The following is a 23731-nucleotide window of genomic DNA, read 5'->3' as shown; positions in this document are numbered from 1 at the left end:
GCTCATGGAACTGATGTGATCTTGCAAATTTCCAGTTGGGATGTAAGAAGGAAGAATAGAGACTGGGTCTGAATTAGTGTTGGCAATGAAAAAGTCGACACATGTGTCGTTGAACGAGACGAAATCAGCTGCATCAATTCTGCTTCCTTTTCTGCCGAGATCATCGTAGTCACCGATCCGCCTGCAGGTTCGTATATAAATCTAAAAAAAGCCAAAACCAGCATCTTGTCTTGTCTTCTCTCTCTCTCTCTCTCTCTCTCTAATAATGCGGCATAAGTCCATGGTTAGGCATAATTAATTTGATCCCATGATCCTTCCATCACCTCATCTAAAAGAATGGAAAGGTCGTACCGGTGTTTTGGTGGCTCAGATTCTGCAGGAACGCGGAAACGCAACGCAGAGGAAGGAAACCCAGCTGCAATCACAAAGCTTGCGGCAGCAAGTAATCCATCATCACATGCATCACTGTCAGATGGAATATTTAATGATAAGCATCCGAGGTGGCTCTTCCACCAGGATCTTAATAATATCAAGTGGATAGATAGTATCCAGTTTCGATCTGATAGTTCATTGCAGGTTGCATGAGGAATTCCGCAGTAGCACGATTCCGGGAAGATCTCTTTTGGGGTACAGAATACGTGGGAGGATCTGCTTGATGGCTTCCCGTCGACGAGACCGTGACTGCGCGCGCAAAACCATGGGAGTGCAATTCCAGCCCACAATATTGTTCTCACCAACCATTGCAATACCACCCAGCACGCCACTCCCTCGCTCTCTCTCCAATTTTTATCGTTCTTTCGTCCTCCCATCCCTAACTCTTTTGTCGTGTGGTCCTTCTTACGAGACGCAGAAGGAGACAACGTCCAGAAAAGGCCAGGAGTGGAGACTCTGCAGGCTCTTCTCCTCTACGGGTTTTGGTTTGTGTTATGCGGTGAAAAGTAAGTAGGTCACGGTTTCTGCTGTTCGAGTCGTGCAATCGAACAGTCGAATAGAGAGAGAGAGAGAGAGAGGTAAGTAGATTCGCGTCTATCGTGGTGGTTGCTGCGGGAACTGGTGTCCGCAGAGAGCTACCGTAGACGACCTGGGGCGGATGCCGGTTTCGTGGGTTGAGTCGTGGCAAAGCGAACAAAAAGGGGCCGAAGGACGAGGGGAAGGAGACATCGCCGCGGAGAGCGGCCGGCACCGGCACGCGATCATGTGACCTTCGTAGATGGGTGGTGGCTCTTCTGACCGCATCCTTGTTGCTCCCTTCGCACCATATCGCGTCCTTGCGCTGGCTGAGTCGGCTCCGTGATGCAAACCGACTCCGATCAAATGAGACCAATAAAAAAGAAATTTAGGCTAAGCCAAAAAGGATCAAACAGAATGCCGAGAAGTAGAAGAATGGCCGAATTATACCAACACAGCTTCTGACAATCGACTGTCGTGCGCCCGCTGGAATCGTCTACCTGCTCCACTCTTCAGGCATGACCCTCCATAGGTCGATGGTGCACAGTATCGTCTCCCCAAACACAAACAGGCACATCCACAACACCACCATAGTTCTGTTTTACACAAGCAGCAGAGAGGGCCAAGTTGACCAACTTGTTCTACATACACTTCAACAAAAAAAAAAAGGGGGGGGGGGGGGGGGGGGTGGGTGGGGTCTTAAGTTGTTAAAGAGTAGAAAACTACAAGAAGTAAAAGCACATAATACGGAGTCCAAAGTCCAAAACTCGCGCACCAAACATACAAAGCTAATTTGACTGCAAACCAGCTACTCAACTGACCACCTGGTTCAATAATAAAATCAGATAACTGAATCTACCTAGCATAGCCATTTGCACGACGCCCATAGCCTGCTGCTGCTCTCTCTGGGCTTCTGTCATAGTAAGGTGACCTGGATCGCTCTCTTCTAGACCTACTATCATAGTACCCTGAATAATCATGGCCACCACGATAAGGTGACCTTCTTGGAGATCTAGGATAACCACCACCATAGTCATCACGGCCGTAGCCTCCGTGGTATCTTCCACGATCACTTCGGTGACCTGCGCCAGGGGCATCAGAAGCAAAGATCAGGGGAAGAAACATAACAAAGTAGTGTGAACGATACTTTAAAAGGTCCAAATATTCATTGCCAGAAGGCAGTAACCAGTCAAGATTACAGTTTATCAATTCCAGACGGAAAAGAAAGAAAAAAAAAATAAACACTTACTATCTCGCGTGCTAATCACACCAAGGTACTTTCCAGGAGTAGGAGTTCGTGGGCGTCCCCTCCTTGACTGATAAGAAACAAGGAATGGTGTAACTTTTTTACATGTGCACAAAAGGAGAATGGTGAAATATATGTCGCTGAGAACAATAAACATAAAGAAAGAAGAATATCACAGTCAAATTATCAGTAGGTCAAAAACCTATTTAAGCATTAAAGACTAGGAAAACACAAATAAGAAGTCATGACAAGTAGCCTTAGTTGAATGCTACAAATGAGGTACCATTAAGTCCAACTATGAGTTGGTAATGCCCGTTGATTAGTTGGTTGTTGTTGTGAGAGTTGAAGATGAATGCTGATGTTGTTTAGTTGGAAATTTTTGCTATGTTAAGTTGATCTGATGATGCATGGAAAACTGTTAGGCTGGCCATTCATCAAGCTGTATGAGTTAAGGTGGAACTCATCATCTTTGATTGCTGCCAAAATATCTGACCCAATGTCTTCTGAATGTAACCAAAAACACCTTCAAGTTAAGGAAAGAACAGGCAAACATGCCAAAGTTAAAGAAAGGAAGGCAATATGCCTTGCACATAAATATCAGTGCAGCAATGTAGCAGTTGTACCTTCTCCACTGTTATGTACCGTCCTTCTAGAATTGACTGATTGAGATATTTGATACAACGGTCTGCATCTTCGGCGGCGTCCATGGTCACAAATGCAAAACCACGGGAGACACGTGTCCGAGGTTCGACAACCAGGTGACATCCAACAACCTACCAAAATAAAAAATCATGAGAACCACTTAAACACATACAAAAAATATTTAGCAGAAACCGACCTTTCCCTCCCTAGAGAAGTGATCCTCCAACTCCCTTTCTGTAACCCTGGATGATAAGCCTGTTACATAAAGAGTATTTCCAGGATTGACTGCTTCATTCCTGGGATCACATAATTCAAACAGTGACAAAAAAACACCCTCAGAAATCAAACATCATATTTAACAAATTAATAATTAATAGACTTAGCAAATCAAAGAGAAGAAAGAACCTGCCGCGACTTCTGGATCGCGACCTTGTTCGGATTCTGGGCCGAGGGGACCGAGATCTGGACCGGGATAAACCCCTAGATTGAGATCTTGATTTAGGGCGGCCCTTGTATGGAGATGGGGACCGAGTGTACCTGAAAATGCACTAGGTAAGTAAACTTTCACAAACTGAAAAAAGCTAAAAATGTTTCTTAAAGCGTTTGTTCTGAGTTTCTGATGCATCTAAGCTGATAAGCAATATTAAAAAGGTTACCAAACTAAGAAAGGACACCCATCACAACAAAGCGTCATGTTAAAATTCAGTTGAAGAGTCTGATCCAAAACAACAAAAGGTCTCAGCCACCTGGTTCAGCTGGTTGAACGGTCTAGTGATTATCACAGTGATTGCTTCTAACTGTTCACTAAATCCAAACCATCATCAAAGAATTAAATATATAGGATGGTTCATAGCCATGCCCAGAAAGCTTTGCAAAAAAATTATATTTATTAGCAGAAAAGTAAACTGAATAAGTCAGCTGTGGTGTAATGTATCAGGCAAAGTGCACAATTGTTAACTACAACTAATAAATAAACAAGTCAAGTATGCTATATACAGCAAGAAATCACGGTTGATAATCAAAGATAACATATAACCATGGGTTGTCATCATCACTTTCAGGTACTTTTTGTGTACGGTTGTCAATCTACATCCATCATCCACTAGGATGGCTAATATAACAGATTTCTCTTGCTAAAAGAGGACCACCCATAGCATTTCATTGGTTGCTAACAAGTGATGCATTCGAATGCTCGGGGCACTCATGTTCATCAAATCAGGGACCAATTAGCAGGACAATAAAAAAAATTTACAACCTAAGATGAAAAACTCGGAAGGATAACATCCATGAAATATCAAATTTTGGTGATCAAAGATGCCAGAAAGGTCTCTCTATTCTCTGCAAGTCAAATCTAATGACACCATATCCCAAGATTTTGAGCTTCAAAAATTGGTACAAGGCTGTTGCTGTTATTCGATAATGAATTCATCATTTAGATTTTTCTAAGAAAGAAGAGCAACTTTTGACATATAATTCATGTTAAAATTCTTTAGATATAATCTTTAGCATGTGACAAAATTAATAACTTTATCAAACTAAATTCTTTCTCCCTCACTCTTTCCTCTATCATATTTGCAACAAAGCATATCAGAGCAGAAGACCATATAAATGATAGATCTTGAGGATCTTTATAGGAAGATCTAATCAAGGGGGTGAGAAACTGGAACCACTAAGAACCAATCCAGATGAGTGATAAAATTGCTAGCAAGTGGGTGCCCTTATATAGATTCTTGGATTCAGGCCTTCCAACTCTCCTTGTCCGGACATTCAATCTTCTCTTCCTAGAGTTGAAAATCATTAAAAGCTACAAAAAAAAAGGTGGTGGTTCAAAAATAAAGGGTTAAACTGATACCCCTCATTCATTCTCCTTTGAGTTCTCAGATTTAAAAAAAAATCAGAAAACCTTATCATATAACTGGAAACAGTATTCTCCAGAAGCTTCACTACCTTCTTATAGCATCCGTTCTAGTTCTCAAATGAATGATTGGAATGAAATACCTTGCTAGCGGAAAAAAAATCGTAAGATGTAGAGAAGACTATTTGCTTCAACAAACATAATATTCCAGGATAAGAAGAAATTATGTTGGCAAACCAATTAACATTAATTTAACAAGGAACTGCTTGATGGCTTAGAATTAAACATGTAATTGCCTGCATTTGTTATCTCAATTGCAACTGCAATGTGGTTTGCAGTTACTACTTGAGCCCCCTAAACTGCATTTCCACATGCAACCCACCTGCATGTGGAACTGCAAGCTGGTTGAAACTTGAGAGCCATCACTCCCATCACCCAAAATGAAGCTTGGAAGATAATATTAAAGCACTGACAGGATAGTTAAATATGAAGGTGGAAGGAAAAACAACCATATCTGTTGATATTGTTTGTATCATCAGGAAATGACTTTGTTTAATTTCGTTCTCATAGAAATTCCAAATGTTATGTTCTTTGTGATGTTATTACAATCACAAGTACAACCATGTTACTTGGAGAAACATAATTATTGTTCAAACAAAAGGTATATGCTCAGGGAACACATGACATCATTATATCAAGACAGTAACCAAGAATTTAAACCAAACAAGTTCAAGAAATATTGGTTTTTTAGTGTGATGCTAATGTATTTCCCTCAAGAAAAAAACTGTTGTCCTATCATAAGTACAAAAGCAAAAGATGCTATGAATTTGGTGATGAGTTGCGGGCAAGTCATCAACTGTAGCTGAAATATGCACATCAACGGAATGAATGAAAATTAAGACCATCAAACTAAATCTCCAAAATGGCTAAATCTTTGTAAAACTATGGGAGTTTAATGAATCCAAGCTAACTGAGAATTTTTCTCCAAGATCCACAGTTCAACCCTCATGGCACCATATGAAATTCCAACATTTACTAGAGGATAGCTGGCACAAAGATATCATTGTTAATAGTTTATTTAAGTGGTTCGGTAATATCTCAATCTTTGACATTCTAGTTATATATGGAGTCTTAGTGAGATTTATGTTCCAGATATTTTAGTTTTGCATTTTGGAGTATCCATGCTTATAAGGTTATCTAACGTCAGTTTGAAGACCTGCTTTTACTCGGACCTGCTTTTACTCATCCTGCAACATTAGAAAACCTTGGTTCTAGCCATCTAGGCAACCAAATGGGATAATATCAAGGCATTTATATAGGTTTGCTATAGGCTAAAAGATTTGAGTAATGATCTTTATAAGGAGAGGAAAAGAGAACAAGAAGAGGTAGAAAGTCACAATGAGAGATTGCCACTTGCATAGGGGCACCAACACAAGAAAGAGGGGAGGAGGAAAAGGAAGAGGATAGAAAAGAAGGGAGGAGAGGAAGAGGAGACAGGATCAAGGGAGGGAAAGAATAATGATCACCTGTGACTTTGAGTGAAGCCACAAGAATTCATGAATTCCTTCATGGTTTTTTTCTTTTTAGTAACAATTAAACTGAAAAGTTTCCATGCATAAGAGCAATTGATGTAACCCATCCCATAAGTTATGGAATGCAATTCCCACATCCAAGTTCATGGGAAGCAAAGATAATTAACTTGGGTTATACTTCATTCAAAGTTTCAAATCACTCCCTAAGGGTGACCTCAATAAACTCTACACTTCAGAGCTACTCCAAAATTTTTCCAACTAAAGCTGGGACAAAAAATATAGAATGCAAAAAGATGCTTGAAATTACAGATAACATCAAAAGCAATACACCAGAATTAAAGATTCACATCAGCCTTTCTTAACTCCACAAACTAGACCTACATATAGCATAAGTTGGGAGGCAATATTTGCATTATTGACAATAAAAAGTTATTACATTACACAATAAAAAATTAAGTGATGTCAAATTAGTACTCAGTAATAATTATTCATAGACACTATTAGTCATACATCGGCAGATTGCTAGTCCAATCAAAACTAGACCGAAAGGTTGAAGCACAAACTATGGATGAATCACAACCCCATTACTAGTCATACATTGACAGATTTCTAGTCCAATCAAAACTAGACTGAAACCGACTTTTGGTTGAAAGACGAATCATGGATGAATCACAACCCCATAGCTAAAATCCATAACCAGTGCTAGAAAAATTACCATCAATGACAACTACAGAATTATGAGTTCTATCAATTCTAAGAAACAATGAAAGAAATTTCAATGTGCAACACGTTTACTCCAACAAGAACAGTATTTCTTCTTCAATATTGAAAAATTCTAAGATTTTCTATCATATACCAGGCACTTGTCGGATTCCACTTCATAGCAATTGGATATTGGGTGATAATGTTATCTTGCACATCCACTTTCCCTTTAAAAGTGATAAACATCATCAGCTAATCTAATGCCTCTCACTCTCTCGGTCCCACCTCCAACTCCTCAACTACATCTCTTGGAGTTGACATAATTCAAGAACTCATGGTTTTTCATCACATTTCTTGATCGAAACGCCTCAAAAAAGCCAACACCGCAAGATCCATAAAAAAAGAGGCAAACCACCAGAAGTACGTGAAGCCCAGGCAAGTAATAGCTATCAGATAGCCGGTCAAACCAGATCATAGCACGATTCGAAACAAAAACCAGAAGGATAAGAAAAAGAACATGATCGACGACGAATATGAGCTCGACGACCGAAAGTTTTACCTCCTGCGTGGAGAATCCACCTGCAAATGAAACATAGACATAGAAGGGAAAAGGGGGTAAGCAAGATGCGAAAGAAGGAAAGACCAGAAACCAGAGAGAGAGAGAGAGAGAGAGAGAGAGCGCACCATTTCGAGGGACGGAAAAGACGAGTCGTGGCGCGAGGTGAAGCACTTGCGAGCGGGCTAGGGTTTCCTGCTTCTTTCTCGGTGGAGGAAAGAGGAGGAGGAAGTCGTCGGTGACTCGGGTGGTCATTTATATAGTCCCCATTGGGTTGCAACAGGATCCGATACAATTGATCCGTTAGCAGAACCCGACCGGGTCGCTACTTAATCGGATCCTAATCGGGGATAAAAACCGGATCCAAGTCAAAGTCAATCCAAAACCAATCCGATATGAGTCCTATTTGTTTAGGTGGACGCAGCGTTGGTGTCATCAACAAAGGCCCACATTTTTGTTGGTCCCACTTGTCGCGTACGTGTGAGAGAACACGTCGCCCGTGATAGTTGCCGGGTTGATTAAGTGAGTTTATAATAAAATATTTTTTTATCCCTCCTATCTTCTCACACCATTAATAATAATTATTTCATATTTTCTAATTATAACATGTATAAATCTTCTTAGTATATTGTTGATGATATTTCTTTCTAGTGAGTAATCTCTATCAATATTAGCATCAACACTATAGTTTGAAAAGGTTACTTGTGTCACAGAGACAGGAGGGAAGAACTCAGTCACATCAAAGTTCAAAAGGCAACAACATCATACACGTAGCAAGTAATCGGTATATCCTTTGAGACAAAACAGAGCATAACCTGTAGAAATTGGCATCTCAACAATCTCAACAGGGACAGATGAGAACATTCCCAGAATCTTTGAAATCCTTCAGCCATCACCGGTCATGGTGTTCATTTTAGATAATATAGCAGTTGCAATCTACAAAAGAACTGTTGCCCTTGTATGTTCAAACCATTGGAGTTTGTCTAACAGTTTCAGCCAAAAGATCAAAAGGAGAGTAGACAGATAGCATACAAGTTTAATTCTACAAAAATTAGTACTGGTTAGTGAGCTTACAAGGAGAAGGCCATCATCACAAACCAGATTCGGCAGAAGCAGGAATGCTTCGGGAGCGCCGATAAGATTGCAAAGAGTTGGTAGGAAGATACTTCTTTGTCTTCAAGCTCAAGCTTCTCAAGTTCTCAGCAAGCAAAGAATGATAGCATGAGGGGTCAGATGCACGGGTGTATATTTTGTGGGTACTACGGAGATTTTGCGACTTCTTTTCTGTCAGATCACCCCTTACAATCTTGCCCGACATATCTCTCGTTAGTTTCTTCTCACTTGTTAGTTTCTTGATGTTAGTTGGTTCATCATCGTCTGTCCAATAACCATTTTCCTGGCTGTCTTGCATGGCCAAGTCCTCGAACTCTTCATCGGACTTGGTTGAACCCTCGTCAACAGAGCCTTCAAGCTGGAAAAGGCAAAACAGAAAATAAGTAATAGCCACGTCCGCAAGGCAGGTGTTGTTTCTTGGCAGTCATATAGTCAAAAGAATCAAGGTAAGGATAAATAAGGGATGTTTTCAGGCAATGCTATTTTGGCTGCTCTAGTCTAATTGTCTTAGCAAACAGCACAAAGACCGGAAAAATACAAGTGGAGATTCAACTTTTATGCCGTCACAGTGACCATGAGTCAATGGACAATTTTTTGCTCTCAGCTACAAGATATTGACTTGTGAAAATGCACACTAGATACTGATAACCTTGTGTAATTTATAAATTCAGAAGCCCGAACACAACAAGGGTAAGGTATTGACTTGTGAAAATGCTCACTAGAATTTGGACCAGTCATACATAATTACTCGAGTCATATTTCATTTTTTGCTTAGATATTAATCACCTCGTGTGATTTATAAATTCATTTAGAAAAGGATTCATAATTAGCCACTAATATGTATAATCAACTTTGCTCTGAGAAACAAGGGTAGAATTTATGTTATTAACTGAAACAGCAAAAAAATTGTAATCAGATATGTATGCCTTTATTTTAGTATAGTTAGTATCCTCATTTGGTGCTCGGGTACAACTTTCTTTTCTTCAGTGCCATCTACCGCCTAATATAAAAAAAAAAGGATTTTGCAACATCCTTTGACCAAAGTTTCATTTTCTTACCTCTTCAGCAATGTCATTCTTGTCGACATCACTTTGATCATCATTACTTTCCTCCTCAGCTTCCTCTTCACTGTCGGGCACCGATATGTCATCCTTGTGCTACACAGAACAAGGGTAAGGCCAAGCCAGCTAAAAGGCATGAAAAAAAAAAGTAATGGAAGAGGTAAATAATTCCTTATGATGAATGAATCCAAATCCTATATCAAGATATAGTATAGTTCTTTTTATTTCAGTAAAGCAAAACTTATCTAATTTTAACATGAATTCACTATACAGTTATATGCATCCTGCAGATAAGATCTAAAGTCTATTCCATCATGTGACAATGCTGTGACTTCAGGTGGTTAAGAAAAGGGCGTATCAGAACCAACCAAATGTATCCTAAGCCATTATGACATGCTAGGTGAAGTTTGTCTGAAATGGATGAAACATCATTGAAATACATATAGCTAGCTGCCATCAATCAAAACACTCCCACATTATCATACTCATCTTTTATCATCCTGAAAATGGATGATCCTTTACCTAAGCATCTTCGTAGACCATCCAGGGTTTAGCTAAGCTCATAAACTTTATTCACTGCAATGTTTTATTTTATAGAATTTTCACATGATCCAAGATCATCACCTTAAATATGCTTTGATACATTGCCAAAGGTTGCCATTCTTATTTCATAACACCTGGGATAGACAACAAATCAACATCACCGGTTGCATCATTGTGGCTCTCACGATTAATTTGGCTGTAAACTGAAATGTGAAGAATCTACGAGGCAATTTTGCACATGCTGATCAAAATTTCTGTGTTGCTAAGTGCTAACTATATCTTATGTAACAGCATGTTATAAAACCAATGTCCAAAAAACATGTCTACAGAATACAAAATGTTGTCAAAGAAAACTACTAAACAAACATATTAGTAAAAGGACAGAAAATTGCCCAATCTTCTCAAAGTGCTACATCAAGACCTGGATAACAAAGCAAATCAAAAGGCTTAAAGAAGTTCATAGAGTGGAAATGTGAAGACCAAACCAAAAAACAACCAAGTTCAAATCAATCAATCGACAAATAACAAGGCATGAATTTAATCATAATTAGCTGCTAGTATTTATCTTCATTTTACATATTTTCGATACTTCAAAAAAGTTAGCAACTAATAACATTAGAACATAAGACATTATAGGCATACAAAATTTTGTCAGCTGATCAACATAATTTTAAGTAGGCAACTTGAAGGACATGTGCAACATACCAGAAAATGAGAATAAAAGAATAAGTACCTCTTTCGCAGGTCCTTCTGATAACCTCGGAGAGCTACAACGAGAAGAGAAATATCTGCTACCAGCGTCAATGCAGTCAGCCTTGGAATCATCAATGCTTCCAGTGTGACTGGTGCCACCGGCATCACTAGGCCAAGCACTGATCCCAAAAGTACCAAACTGGAGATTCACTTCCTCTGCCTTCCCTACCTGTAAGGGACCATATATGGTTAAACAGTTCTTTCCTACATTTCCAGACATGATTTTACCATCGGCAGATTCCACAGGCCAAGCCTTGGCAACAGAACCATCAGTGTTAAATAGAGCCATTAGATGTCTCGAGGACCCCTGTCTCTGAATCAACTTAAACATTCCCTTAGAGCCCATTGAGTTGGCAGTGCATTGTTTCCTGTATTCTTCATTTATTATAGGCACTGTGTTTGTCGTAGAGTCATACAGCTCCTCTCCCGCCAATCGCCTGCGTAGGCAGCTGAAGACTGTTGCATGAATTAGTGCCACACTCCGGTCAACATTTGTATTATTTATTTTGGGCACTAAATGTTTGTTGGCACGGTTGCTGAGATATTCTTGAATCGTTCTGATATTTCTAATGTACTTTACATATTTATTCCTTGCAGGATCCAAAGTCATGTATTTTGCACGTACAGCAAACCTTTCAACGTGCTTGTCCTCATTTGCGATATAGATCATGAATGGTACAACAGACGGATGTTTCTTCATTAAGCCCATCTAGCAAACAAAGTTAAACAAATCATCAAAAATGAAGAGAATAATGAAATAAAAATTCTGCAATGGCAAAAGAGAATCTTTTGTAGAAAGATCAGAAAAAAAATTCAGATAGATCAATTAAAAATTAAGTATCTCGTAATGTAAAAAAGTATCTGTTTTTAGATGGAATGATAAAAACTAATCTTGATACCACTTCAGTGATCTGTCTTGAGATAACAATATCCTCGTAAGCACTTGACTTTTCAAATAAAATTCTTTAAGTACTACATGCTTGTGTCTCGAGGGGAAAAAAGTAACTCTACCCTTGTTCATATACGCACCACAAAATTAAGGCTCAAATGAACACCCTCAACTACAGCAGATTCTTTCCGGTCTTCCCATGAAAAAATGAGCCGATCAAGGCTATCAATGACCATTTCACTCTGTGCTTTATACCCCTCAATAGCCATTTGCTTTTTACCAATTTTCTCAGCCTCACCAGATGTGTCTAAGAGTTGGTCATCATGCTGTTGATTTGAAGGACCATCAAGTTCTTGCTTAGGCAATGAGTGAGGAGGAGCAGCCAGCTTTTTTGCTTTTCTTTTGGCCTTTGCTTGTGCAACTGCCACAGGATCTAAGCATTCTCCAGCATGATAGGTTGAAGCCCAAAGGAGAGGATTTTGTTTTTCATCAACAAAGCTCCTCATCATATGGCGTATTGAATCAGTCGAAATCACAGTAGTGATGCCCAGTCTGCTTCCCTGTAACAATATATTGTATGCAACATTACAAATTTTGATAAAGCAGTAACCATTGGCAACATATGCTAACCAGTAGAGACTATGGAGTTCTCAATCTTTTTCCATTGTCTATGTTGGTTTATGACATGCAAACAGGAGAAATTTATTGACTGTAGTGTACGCTGATAAAAATTACCTAATCCAGAAAACATACACTAAAAAAGGACTATCATATAGAGCACACACATTAATCTAACACCGCTATACAAACAAGAAACTAAAAAGAAGGCATCCGCCAGTGACAACCAAATTTTTGTTCCGAGCCTGTCATTTTGACTATAATATCAATATTGATTTCATAGACAACAAATTTCTTTCCGAAAATATACTCACATGGGGATAGAAAAAAAAAACATAAGCATCATTATCTGTGCAAAACCTTGCTGAAAAGGACCAAAGGACAACTAGACTTATACGAGTGCTGCACAATGAACCATGATTTATACCAACGATCACTGCACCACATTAACCAATGCAGTGTATGAGCAGTCGATTCAGATTTTAAACAAAAGCAATAAGGAAATAAGAACAAATATGTCAGAAATATCAATAGCAAAAATGAAACTAATTATATTTTCTTCAAAATTTTCCTATGTATATATATACATATCTGTACACACCAAAGAAGGGGCAGACAATGACCATAAGCAGATCAAATGCATTTATAATAACACAAACTATTCTGCAAGTTTAAGGTTTAATTACCAGCAAGGCTGAAAGAGTCGACTTGCCACACCCACTTGTACCACATAAAAGAATTGTGACTGATTCCTTTCTTTCCCGGATTCTAAAGAGGAATATAAGATGAGAAGCTTTAGATTATCAAAAATGCAAAAGAGAAGTTGAAATTGCTAGGAGAAAAGAGCTAAAACAAATTAAACATTATGCTGCAAATGCAAAAAATTCCTGTAACAAATACTTGACATGGGTGAAGAACAAAGTTACAAAGAAACTTTTAGATGGCTACGGTATCCATCTTCCATAAATTCATTAAAGAAACTCTAAAATTATATACCTGTCATCGTAGCAAAATTGAGATACAAATATTCTATTTGCAGAAGTTCACAAAAGGCAGTCGAATTCCTAGGACGATGCAAAATAGTAGGACCTTTATGGCCATGTTGTTGTTGTTGTTGTTGTTGTTGTTGTAGTTGTAATAGTCCAATTCTTAGGATGCTTTTATAGTACCATTCCCCGCTCATGCAGAAACCTACAAGAACTGTTTTCCCCCTGTCTGCCTGAATGTGATCAACTTAATAGAGTGCGTGTAATATGTTCGACATAGATATTAATTATGTTTGCAACACAGTAGGGGAAATTGTTTGCATAAAATTACAAGACACTCCACTAACTACTGACAGGTTCTGAAAATTACATCCCTACCCAGCCTCATTCCCTTGTTAAAGCTGATCAAACCCAACCCAACTGTGCTGATTTGTTGCCAATCCAGTTTGAAACTGCCATCCCTACTTCTTTGTCCTGATTCTTAGACGGTCGATGACTAGTGGTGGCTTGTAGTCCTTGAAACATGGCTGAAGCTTGGGGGAATGTTCCTATGTGTCCGTCCACAATGTGCCAAACTGAACAACCCCGCAACTAGAAATGGAACTTCAGTGTTCATCACTTTCAATGAACTTGGCCTTACATAGAAAGGAGTTATCAGGTAGGACGTCAGCTATACTTTGAAAAGTCACGATACTAGATGACCACATCATATACAGAGACTTGCAGTGAATATCCATTTACTCGAAGAAATCTTTGGCATGTGATCATAATAATTAATCAATCCTAAAGAAAGTATGCATCATTGGAAAGGATATGAAGCAGAAGCAGTATTCAACTTACAAATGATGTTTCCTGCTACAGAAAAGTAATTATTCACATAACTTATTGCAAGTGAAATAAAACTCCATTCATGTCAAATCATCCAGCAAAATATGTAAGTTCCCCCAAGTATTCTACCGAGTAAAGAGAAAGTGCTACCTGCATGCCAAAACCAAGTCTGTTCTTTGATTTGGTCCAACATACTTGTATTCGGAGAGTGCATCACAAACAAGATTCAGGAAAGTGTCTCTTGTAACGAAAGCAGTTGTTTGCCTCTTGTACAGTTCAAATGGGATTGAGCTTCTAGTCTCTACATTTCCTTTAGATGACTGAAGGTTCACCTCCCTAAGGTTCAAGGGTTCAGCTTGGATACTTCCGTCCCACAAACCTGATACTGACGTCCCAGCAGCATCAGAACGTGAACCATCAGCTGAGCATTTGCTTTGAACAATTTCATATGCCCTTCGACTTATCTGCGCAGAATAATACAAAACTTGTTCCATGAGCCAAATTTTCGTTTATGGTTAATCAAAAGAATATTTTGACAGCCAAAGTTTTCTTTTTCATTACTCTGCAAAGATTCGTCTACTTTTGTAATTGGATTTTAGCCAAAGAAGTGAAGAAAAGGGATATCTTAACGTAGCAGCAGATTAATCCATCTCTAGGATCTGATACCGATCCTAGAATGAACATACCGATAAATAATGCCCCAACATAAAATCAGTACCTGCAAAGTACCACAGGATTTGATACTACAATATTGTTAGAAATCAAAACATCAAAGAGAGGCATCAGATCGGCAACAAAGAGGGGAAAGAAGCAAGGAGCTGGGTCAAGAAACCTTGTAAGCATGGCGAGGCTTGCATCCGATGAGCTGCAGGGTGCTCTGAAGCACGGGCCGCGTGTAGCGAAACGACCCACCGCCCCTCCCGTCCTCTCCCTCGTTCACCACGACTATATAAATCAGCTTCGGAGACTCCGCAACCACCATCGAACGACCAAAGCTTCCAACTTTCACTTCTCAGACCCAAGCAATTCCCTCGTCCCACGTCCAGAGACCGATTCCGGGGCCTCGATCCGTGTCCAAACACAGAACTAGGGGCGATCGGAGAAAGGGCAACCGCAGATCGGAACGGGGGATACCGAAGCGGCTAAAGATCGGTACAGGGCTAGAAGCCTTTTAACCGCCATTCCCGCTGCTTACCAGATCCGACACGATCACGCCTTCCCATCTGTCCCTCTCTCTCTCTCTCTCCTGTCTTCGTCTGGAAGCAACGCGTCTGCCGCTTGCGGCCGCGCACGGGAAATGTGTGGCGAGTGACGTGACGCCCGCATTCAACGGTTGTGATGGAACTGGTCAAGCATTTTGAACCGTACAGATACGCGTAATATTTGGTAGTGTGTGAAGTGCATCTATTCTCTTAATGCGGAACATATCTTTCTCATATTAAGACCTAATGCATCTCTATTCTCTTAACTATGATACCTATTATGTACATATCTACATATTTATCGTAAAATGTATTGTATGACAAATAGATGCAAGTAGTAAGATAAGGATGATGGCAAGAACATGAGATGCAACAAAAAATACGATTCCCTCGTCGAGAAATCAAGTCAAATTTGAGTCGAATCATTCAGCATTCAAACTGGGTTTGCAGTCCATTAAAAACCGCTCTGCAACCAAGTCAATGTAATACCGCAGCCATCTTATGGTCAAACTGGTCAACTTTCCTAGCAACCCCTTGGACAAGGCAAAGAATGACAAACCCCAAAGCAAGAGAGACCAAATTACTCTAAAGAACAAGGAAATGCTAAGATAGATAGAGAGGATGAACAGTGGAAGTATCGTAATAGTATGAGAGAGAGAGAGAGAGAGAGAGAGAGAGAGAGAGAGCAAAAAGTAATACATACAAAGTAAAGATTCTATGGATGACACGCGAGTAACTATTTTCTGCATAAAACGTGCTAAAATAAAGCAAGCTAAAACATGACATATATATCACTGAGGACATGATCATGGAAGTCAGGTTGAGGCTTCATCTACTACAAGACATGGCATGGGAGTCATCAAGAAGAAGGGGCGAGAGAGTTAGCAGGCAGGTTGATCCCACCCCCTCTCAGCGAGAGGGCGGGGCCTCGGTGCGAGCTGGCCCTGCTAGCCAGGTTGGGGTCGAGGAAGACGACAATGACCGTGATGTCATCGTGGAAGTGGCGACGGACCCCGCGATCAATCTTCTTGAGGTCGGAGTATCTCATCTCTCGTTTCTTTGCTGCTTCCTGAAGCACGGCTTTGATGAGCCGCCGAGCACTTCCCTGCAGGAGTTCATGCAGATCACACTAAAATGTCACCAAAATGTAATACAAAAAACATTGTGATAGAAACTTGCGTCATGAATAAGAAGACAACCATGCATTATATAACTCGATGGCATAGATTAGTAGTATCAGAAACAACCAAGAAATGGGTGAAGATGTACAAGTATGTTTATATACTACAACACATTCTTGCCAAGAGAACCTCTTCCACATTCTTTATGTTTATATACTACAACACACTCTCAAAAGTAATAAATCCGGTATATGGGCATTTCCGATGTAAATTGGCAAAGATCGGAGAGGCATTGGCTGATCATGGTGTGGACCAGCTGGATTGGATTGGGATCAGATGATGCAAGTGGACCTTCTCTTTCCCACTAATTGGGTTTTCCCTGATTCCTCCAAGAATCATATGCAGTTATTTAAGGCTAAAGCAACTCTATCTAAATGATGAAACTGTTTCCAGTTACAACACAATGAACCAGTTCATAATTTAATTCTACTCACTGAATTTGTATCATTCAATGCGTCCTAAACCCTCCAACTCCCACATTAATGACATTTGCTGGTCAAATATTATTATCATGTACAAGCATCCAATATATTAACTATTATTCATTTATCATTAGTTCTATAATCTGAATGGATGTTAATTTAATCAGATAAAGTAAAAAATATACAGCAAAATTAGATGACTTTAATAAATAGGTAAAGTTAAGACTTCAACCTTAAAGCCAAATCATCATAATTCAACATGAATGTATCTCCGTATGAATAGAAAAAAAAAATGCTAATATAGTTTTGAGATAGAGAACATACACTGCGAGGGTTATTATGAACAATATCCACAGCTTCTTGGTTGTTGAGATGCTCCCATAGCCCATCAGATGCAAATATAAGAAATTGATCTTGTGGTTGAAGTGGTTGTACAGAAATTGATGGTTCTGAACTGAGTAAAGGCTTTTTGAAAGGTTCACGAAGTCGAAACTTGGGATACAAGGGTTCACGGTTAAATTCTGCCTTCTTAAGGTATACATCACCAATTGATCTAGAAACCTACAGAGGGTGAAGGAATGCATTTAACACTGATAGTCTACGACATAATACTTACATGATAATTGCATAACAAAAACTGATGTGCAAACAAAAGGTTAAGAGCAAGTTTATGTGTAAGAATCTTGGGACCACAGGTAAACTAGCAAAAGTCATGCTATAAATGATCAGCAACACAGTTCATAATTCACTTGACAAGTTATTCAATACCCTAATCTTGCAAATCTAGAGCACTTACAAACCCATCATCTATAGACATGGCGAATCCAAATACTATGGGAAAATTGTGAGAATGCAAGAAGAGCACAGTCAAACATGAGGTTAAAACCAAGCCAAGGGTGTAGAATTTAACAGCTTTAGGACATGTATCAAGTAAATGAAGAAAAATGATGAAAAATGAAAAAGAAACAACACTGTATAAAACCATTGTTTCATTTTAGACATTAGAATTGAAATATGCCTTGGGCCTTTCTTTAAAAAAAATGTAAAAATAATTCATAAATATTGATTAAGATGCAATGGCATCTAAGAACTATATGTGTAGGTTTTAGGTAGTATTACATCATAATGAGTGATCCATATATGACACTAAAGCAAAACATCCAAAAACAAATACCAGTCATTAATATTGACATAACAAGTTTTGAGGGAAAAAAAGAATTCCAAATTTTCACATTTCATCTACATGAAAAATTATATACTGAAGTAACATGCTGAAACTCAGGTAAATTGCAATTTGAAGCCAAACAAGAAAGGAGAGAACTTCTATTTTCGTACTTGCACAATTTGTTATAAGGTTGTCAGTGCTCATGAAAATTCAGCAAACTTGCATGCTTAACAAGATAAAAAATATGGCTACATCTTAAGATCAACAGCCCAAGTTAGTGAATAATGAACTCAACGTAAGTTTCACAATGAATCTGAAATCCACCAAAACAAGGTAGATTGAGAAAATTATTGCAGGTAAACCTTTAAGAGGGAAATATTAGCAACAAGTCCACCAAGATAATGAAAGGAAGTAAAAAAATAAACAAAACCCAGCCAGATAATCCTTCACAAGCAGTTTTCATCAGTTTTATAAAAGATGGATGAGATCACTGAAACTGAAAGAATCGAGGCAGAATCAATGAAAGCAACCACAACTGGTTGAAACAGATGGCTTGCTGTCTACTTTGAATAACCAAAACTCCAAGTTAGCAATGTGTCAACTGGGATGGGGGTGTCTAGTGAAATGAACCTGATTGAGGTGGTCTGATCACTGATGTAATTAAAATGAAGTCATCGAGGAGAAAAAATGATAGAAAATTTGTCAAGACTGTCAAATTACAGCCAAGGACCCACTAATGTTCTCCAATACATTTCATTCCATATCAATGAGATCAGCTGAACATAGATTTCCATATAAGACATTTCATAGACATTTGCCGCAGATGCAATTTTGATCTACAATGGTTACCTAAAATCTTCAGTCAAAACATTATTATTGACTGGAAAAAAGGATCTTGTTCCTCAAATTGTTTAAGGTGAAAGAAAAAGCAAAAGCTTCAATTTAAACAAATTTGGAGGGCAGCATACTACATGTTCATCTTAGAAAGGAATCACTTCTACAATGTTTGCACTTTTATAAGGAGAAAATGAACAACCAATAAATTAGGTAACGACTCCGAAAATTCATAGGTTCGGAAAAGCATAACCAGTAAACCTACTGGACATAAGATAGTGAAAAGTTGTCCTGAAAAAAAGTAGAATATGACCCTCTTATATCCATGCCAACTATGTTATAGCTGCGATAGACATCCAAGTGTTTCAGTTCATCTAAACACAAAAAGTATAGCAGCTTTACTAAAAAATAAAATCATGTAGCATACTTATCCCCTCTCCTGATGAAACAAGTTTGCAGCTTGGTGACATATCTAAAGTCATTGCATTTTTCCAAATGCTAAACTAATATCTAAAGTCCATCAGAAATACTGTATCAATGTCTATAACTACATTATTCGAAATTCAAATACCTAATTTCTGCTAATATAGAAGGTTTATTTAATGCTTTGACAAAGAATACAACAAGACCAGGATGATTCACTGCTTAACGATCATTTCTTGAGCATGAAGAAGAGTGGTCTGAATGCATGATGTGTCGTAGAGTGCAAGCAAAAATAACATGCTTTCAAAGTATTATAAAGGGCCTCTCCAAAATATTCTTACAAGCATGAAAATGAAAAATCTGAGAAGCACACTTGATGAGTGCCTAAAACAATTATAGAAGATAAAGGTTATGCTTTAAGCACCTGGATTAGGCCCTTCACACGCCAAACATTATGCTTCAAAACAACAATTTGTTTATCTTCTGGGTGCATCGACTGCAACTCTTGTCTCACAGACTCAATTCCAGCATTATGTTCTGCCGACAACTGGACAGCCAGAACTTCTCCTGTTGCTTTAACAAGTTTCCCAAGAACAACACGGGAGTCCCCGAGATTAGCCGTGTACAGCATGCCACCACAGATAACACCAACTAGACAGCAGGAGCCAACAGCTGCAATCTGCGGATTAGTAGGCCATTGATTGGTGACTAGAGATACAAAACCTTCTTCTGTAGCTTGGAATGCCTTTCGTATTACATCCGCTGACATGGACTGCTGTTCAGTTGCAAATCCTGCAACATGCATTTTTCTCATACATATACTAATTAAAACAGAAAAACTTATTGTAGTCTGAACTATGCTGTGTCATATTTTAAATTTGTCACAAAGTGAAAGAAGAGACTATATTTTTGGAGTTTTAAAAGCTTTCCTGAAACAGCATAAGTTGAGCTAATGAAAAATAAGTTAAAATCCAACACTTGTGCGAGATGGCAGGTATCATTAATAGCAACAAGGTGGAGGGCAAAGAACATGTAAGCTCCACAGGAGTTTCAAAATAAAAACTAAAAAGTTATATTACATCTCAAGGATGGCCTCCAACTCCCCATTTAATCCAAAAAATTGCAAGACATTTGGTTTCCTAAATTAAGAGAATAACTTTCCATCCTAGTGAACTTTGTGTGCCAATTTACCAAGTTAGTAGCTTAACAAAAGGAATCAAAGGGAAGTTGCAAGGTATAAGCAAGCAATTTTCAAGAAAGGAGCATACTCTTAAGATGCTGAAAAAGATGATTGTTGATATAGCGGGATGTTTCCGGACCGCCATGACCATCATACACACCAACAAAGGTGCCATATGGCCCGGAATCAAGCAAACTCAGTGGTCCAGACTCGATCTGGCTCTGGTCCTCAAGCAAGCTGTTTGCTTGGACCACAGCCATGGAGAACTCCCCATTAGTGTGCTGTCCACTGTCCTTATACCATAGAAGCCCATCATGCCGGCCTACAGCATCAGAACCCGTGTGGACATATCGATCTGATGGCAGCCAGCAGGCTCTCAGTAGGTTCATCAACGCTGCTAACATCCCTCATCTCATCCACGATCTCCTTTGAATTCTTGACATCTATCCTAAATCATCTGACATCCAACAGGCAAACAGTCCAATTATCCTCCCTGAAACATAAGAATTCGCATAAGCCACATAAACTAGGGGATAAAATGATAACAAAGAAGCAGCAACTACACACATTAATGGAAGACCATAAAAAATCCATCTTTTGTTTCCCGAAGAAAGCTAGAAATTTTATTGCAACAAGAAATAGAAAAACAAGCTTAAAAGTTACTCTTTGACTTATCGATTCCTTATCTAAAAAGGGATGAATCCACAAAATTTGGGCATTCATTATGCCACACAAATCCAGAGACAGACACCAAAACCAAAAGAAAAACACTCATATTACCTCCTATACAAAGGCGAAGCCAAAGAAAAAGGTCCCAGAATCAGAAATCAATCACCCTTTCATGCACGGGATGTAATAACCACATCATCTTCTCACTAATCGTGAGAAGCGCATCTTTTCAACAATCCCGTCCGCCTCTTCTAAAGAAATCCGCCCGTCAGAATCATTCCAAACCCAACGCATTGCAACGACAGGGCGATCAGAAAAAAAGGGGAAAAGGGCACCTTTAGATCGGAATTCTCTCCAAATCTTAGGCTATCGGTTGCCCGGTGACCTCAGATCTGGGGGACGCGGGAGAGGGTTGAACTTCTTATAAGGGTTTGGGAACTAAAAGAAGAAGAGATGGGAGGACCGGGTTCAGCTTACCAAGCAGCGGACTCCGAGAAAAGGAGGCTCCTTTTTTTTGTCTCTCCGAGAGGGTTAGCAGACAAAACCCATTAAATACCAACTCGAGAGACGCCAACGCCAGCGAGGCAGAGACGCAGCCATGGGCTCCACCACCTCCACCTCCACCTCCACCACCACGACCGCGCCCGGAAGAGAGCTATTTGGGGAAGAGAGTGTCTGATGATTGCGGGAGACTCGATAGAGAGCGAGGGGGCGAAGGGGATGAGTTATATGTCATTTTCTCACAATCACCCCTAACCATACTGCAATTTACTTCATAACCCCATCGAGGGACGTATTTTGTGTATTAGTAGAAGATTAGGGAGCCTTTTTGTTGTTCTCTAATCTTGTGTGGTTATTACTTATTAGGCGGTTGCTTGTAATGATGGCATGTTCAAATTCGCTTTGGTCAACATCACGTAGTCAACATGTTCTTCTCCTCTCGAACATTTCATATTTATTGTAAGCCTTTCCGACGATAATATCACAAAAAATACATTACGATCTAAGATGATGACATGACATCAATATCTTATTATGTGATTACATAAAGATACGAGCTAGCTTGACTCATGAGGAAGATGTCGAAACATTACAGCTCAAAATTTCCTCAACAAAAGACAAAGCATGATGCTGCTGCATGATGAACATGGTGGTTCATTGCCTTCTTCCTCGATGACACCTTCCGAAGCTCATGTCACTCTCCGGGTGGATGAAGACACAGCCAAGCAAAAGAGGTCAGGTCGTGGCCTTCCCCTGTGAGGCCCCTCCACCCTTTTGTTTCCTCGAGCTTCAGTGCCTAATCTGTCACCGGAAGGCCGAGCTGTACCCAAAGCCATTGAATAATAATAGTGCGAGGGCTCCACATGCTGTCACCCTGCACCTGTCGCTGTGAGGAAGGGATGGATGAATGGATGGATGGATAAGCCCATGAGGTCACAGTGGAGATGCGCCTCCTCCACGGGCAAAATGGCTTGGAATTGGATGGAGGTGGTGATGATGATGGAAGGAAGAGATGAGGTGTGTCTCCTCCTCCTCCTCCTCCTGCTTCTTTTCAGCTTTGCGATGGTGGAAACGGAGCTGCAAGAACAATCGCTGGCATCTCTCTGGAAGATGTGAAACTACAAGTAATTGCATGATTCTGATGAGTACTCATCGTGGTCATGTATCGGTCATTAGACACTGTCTGCATCATTCCTGCTGTTCTGACTGTTGAAGATGACTCAAACAGTTCATCTTCCTACCTTTCCTTGCATCAACACATATTAGCTCGACTGTGCTCATATATCTGATGGCAGGTTTCTTTATTCTTGGACAGAGCCATATATATCTTTCATGTAATGGAGATAAGGATGATTCAGTTCATCGTGTGCATCACTTCTGTAGTTGGTAATAGAAAAGTGAAATGTTCTCTTGGGAAAGAGAGAACAAAATGGAGATTGAGAGGCCACTTCGACTCATATCCAAATCTAATCGATGATCAATAAATGGATCGAAGTAGTGTTATCTGACTAGACTTCATCACGTTCAAGTTCTTTAGCATCTTTATTCGCTCATTGTTTTGCCAATCTCAGTTCAACATATCAACACACACAGTCGTTCATTGCCTCATCGATCATAACAGGAGACCAGAACGGAGAACAGAGACACAGACGACGACGACAACAACATCTCGAGAGGCCAAAGAGGTGATAACTCCACCTCTTGGATTCAGTGCATGTTCTTCATTTCTTTGTCATTAGGCTTTGGTGAGTGCTTCAGGTCCGAAGCATGTCCACATCTGGATAATGCCGACCTCCGCTGTTGAGTCGGCCATTGCTGCTGCTGCTGCTGCTGCATGCATGCATACGCTACTGTTTGTTAGCGATTCCCCCGCGTGGCCGTG

General features: G+C 39.6%; 3 protein-coding genes across 7 annotated transcripts; all 3 read right to left on the bottom strand.

Annotated features, from left to right (window-relative positions):
• Positions 1 to 1524: 1524 nt before the first annotated feature.
• Positions 1525 to 7732, bottom strand: LOC103990696 (serine/arginine-rich splicing factor SR45a). 2 transcript variants are annotated; one of them, XR_672147.3, is made up of 8 exons: positions 7610 to 7732; positions 7485 to 7504; positions 3242 to 3373; positions 3033 to 3132; positions 2818 to 2967; positions 2478 to 2697; positions 2198 to 2264; positions 1976 to 2030 (listed from the first exon to the last, which is right to left on the bottom strand). XR_672147.3 is itself a non-coding variant. In XM_009409927.3 (7 exons), the coding sequence occupies exons 1-7, from the start codon at positions 7610 to 7612 to the stop codon at positions 1804 to 1806; spliced, it is 699 nt and encodes a 232-aa protein (XP_009408202.1). In that variant the 5' UTR covers positions 7613 to 7732; the 3' UTR covers positions 1525 to 1803. The 2 variants fall into 2 exon arrangements, 1 of the variants encoding a protein (XP_009408202.1); XM_009409927.3 differs by lacking the exon at positions 2478 to 2697 and having other exon boundaries at positions 1525 to 2030.
• Positions 7733 to 8344: 612 nt separating this feature from the next.
• On the bottom strand, positions 8345 to 15553 carry LOC135643655 (P-loop NTPase domain-containing protein LPA1-like). Its single transcript, XM_065160904.1, has 7 exons — positions 15105 to 15553; positions 14423 to 14736; positions 13145 to 13226; positions 11981 to 12400; positions 10932 to 11660; positions 9653 to 9751; positions 8345 to 8952 (listed from the first exon to the last, which is right to left on the bottom strand). Exons 1-7 carry the CDS (start codon positions 15252 to 15254, stop codon positions 8572 to 8574), a joined length of 2175 nt encoding a protein of 724 aa, XP_065016976.1. The 5' UTR covers positions 15255 to 15553; the 3' UTR covers positions 8345 to 8571.
• Positions 15554 to 16155: 602 nt separating this feature from the next.
• Positions 16156 to 21985, bottom strand: LOC135581747 (probable protein phosphatase 2C 60). 4 transcript variants are annotated; one of them, XM_065160905.1, is made up of 6 exons: positions 21684 to 21819; positions 21460 to 21599; positions 20768 to 21172; positions 19924 to 20291; positions 17402 to 17638; positions 16156 to 16579 (listed from the first exon to the last, which is right to left on the bottom strand). In XM_065160905.1, the coding sequence occupies exons 3-6, from the start codon at positions 21081 to 21083 to the stop codon at positions 16334 to 16336; spliced, it is 1167 nt and encodes a 388-aa protein (XP_065016977.1). In that variant the 5' UTR covers positions 21084 to 21172; positions 21460 to 21599; positions 21684 to 21819; the 3' UTR covers positions 16156 to 16333. The 4 variants fall into 4 exon arrangements, with proteins under 4 accessions (XP_065016977.1, XP_065016980.1, XP_065016978.1 ...); XM_065160908.1 differs by having other exon boundaries at positions 21460 to 21596; positions 21684 to 21811; XM_065160906.1 differs by lacking the exons at positions 21460 to 21599; positions 21684 to 21819 and adding an exon at positions 21826 to 21985.
• Between the last annotated feature and the right edge of the window lie 1746 nt (positions 21986 to 23731).

This window comes from Musa acuminata, chromosome BXJ3-7 (assembly GCF_036884655.1).
Source record: "Musa acuminata AAA Group cultivar baxijiao chromosome BXJ3-7, Cavendish_Baxijiao_AAA, whole genome shotgun sequence".
In the NCBI taxonomy this organism is placed as follows: Eukaryota; Viridiplantae; Streptophyta; class Magnoliopsida; order Zingiberales; family Musaceae; genus Musa; species Musa acuminata.
The sequence above is the reverse complement of the archived record's forward strand: the minus strand, read 5'-3'. Positions and strand labels throughout refer to the sequence as shown.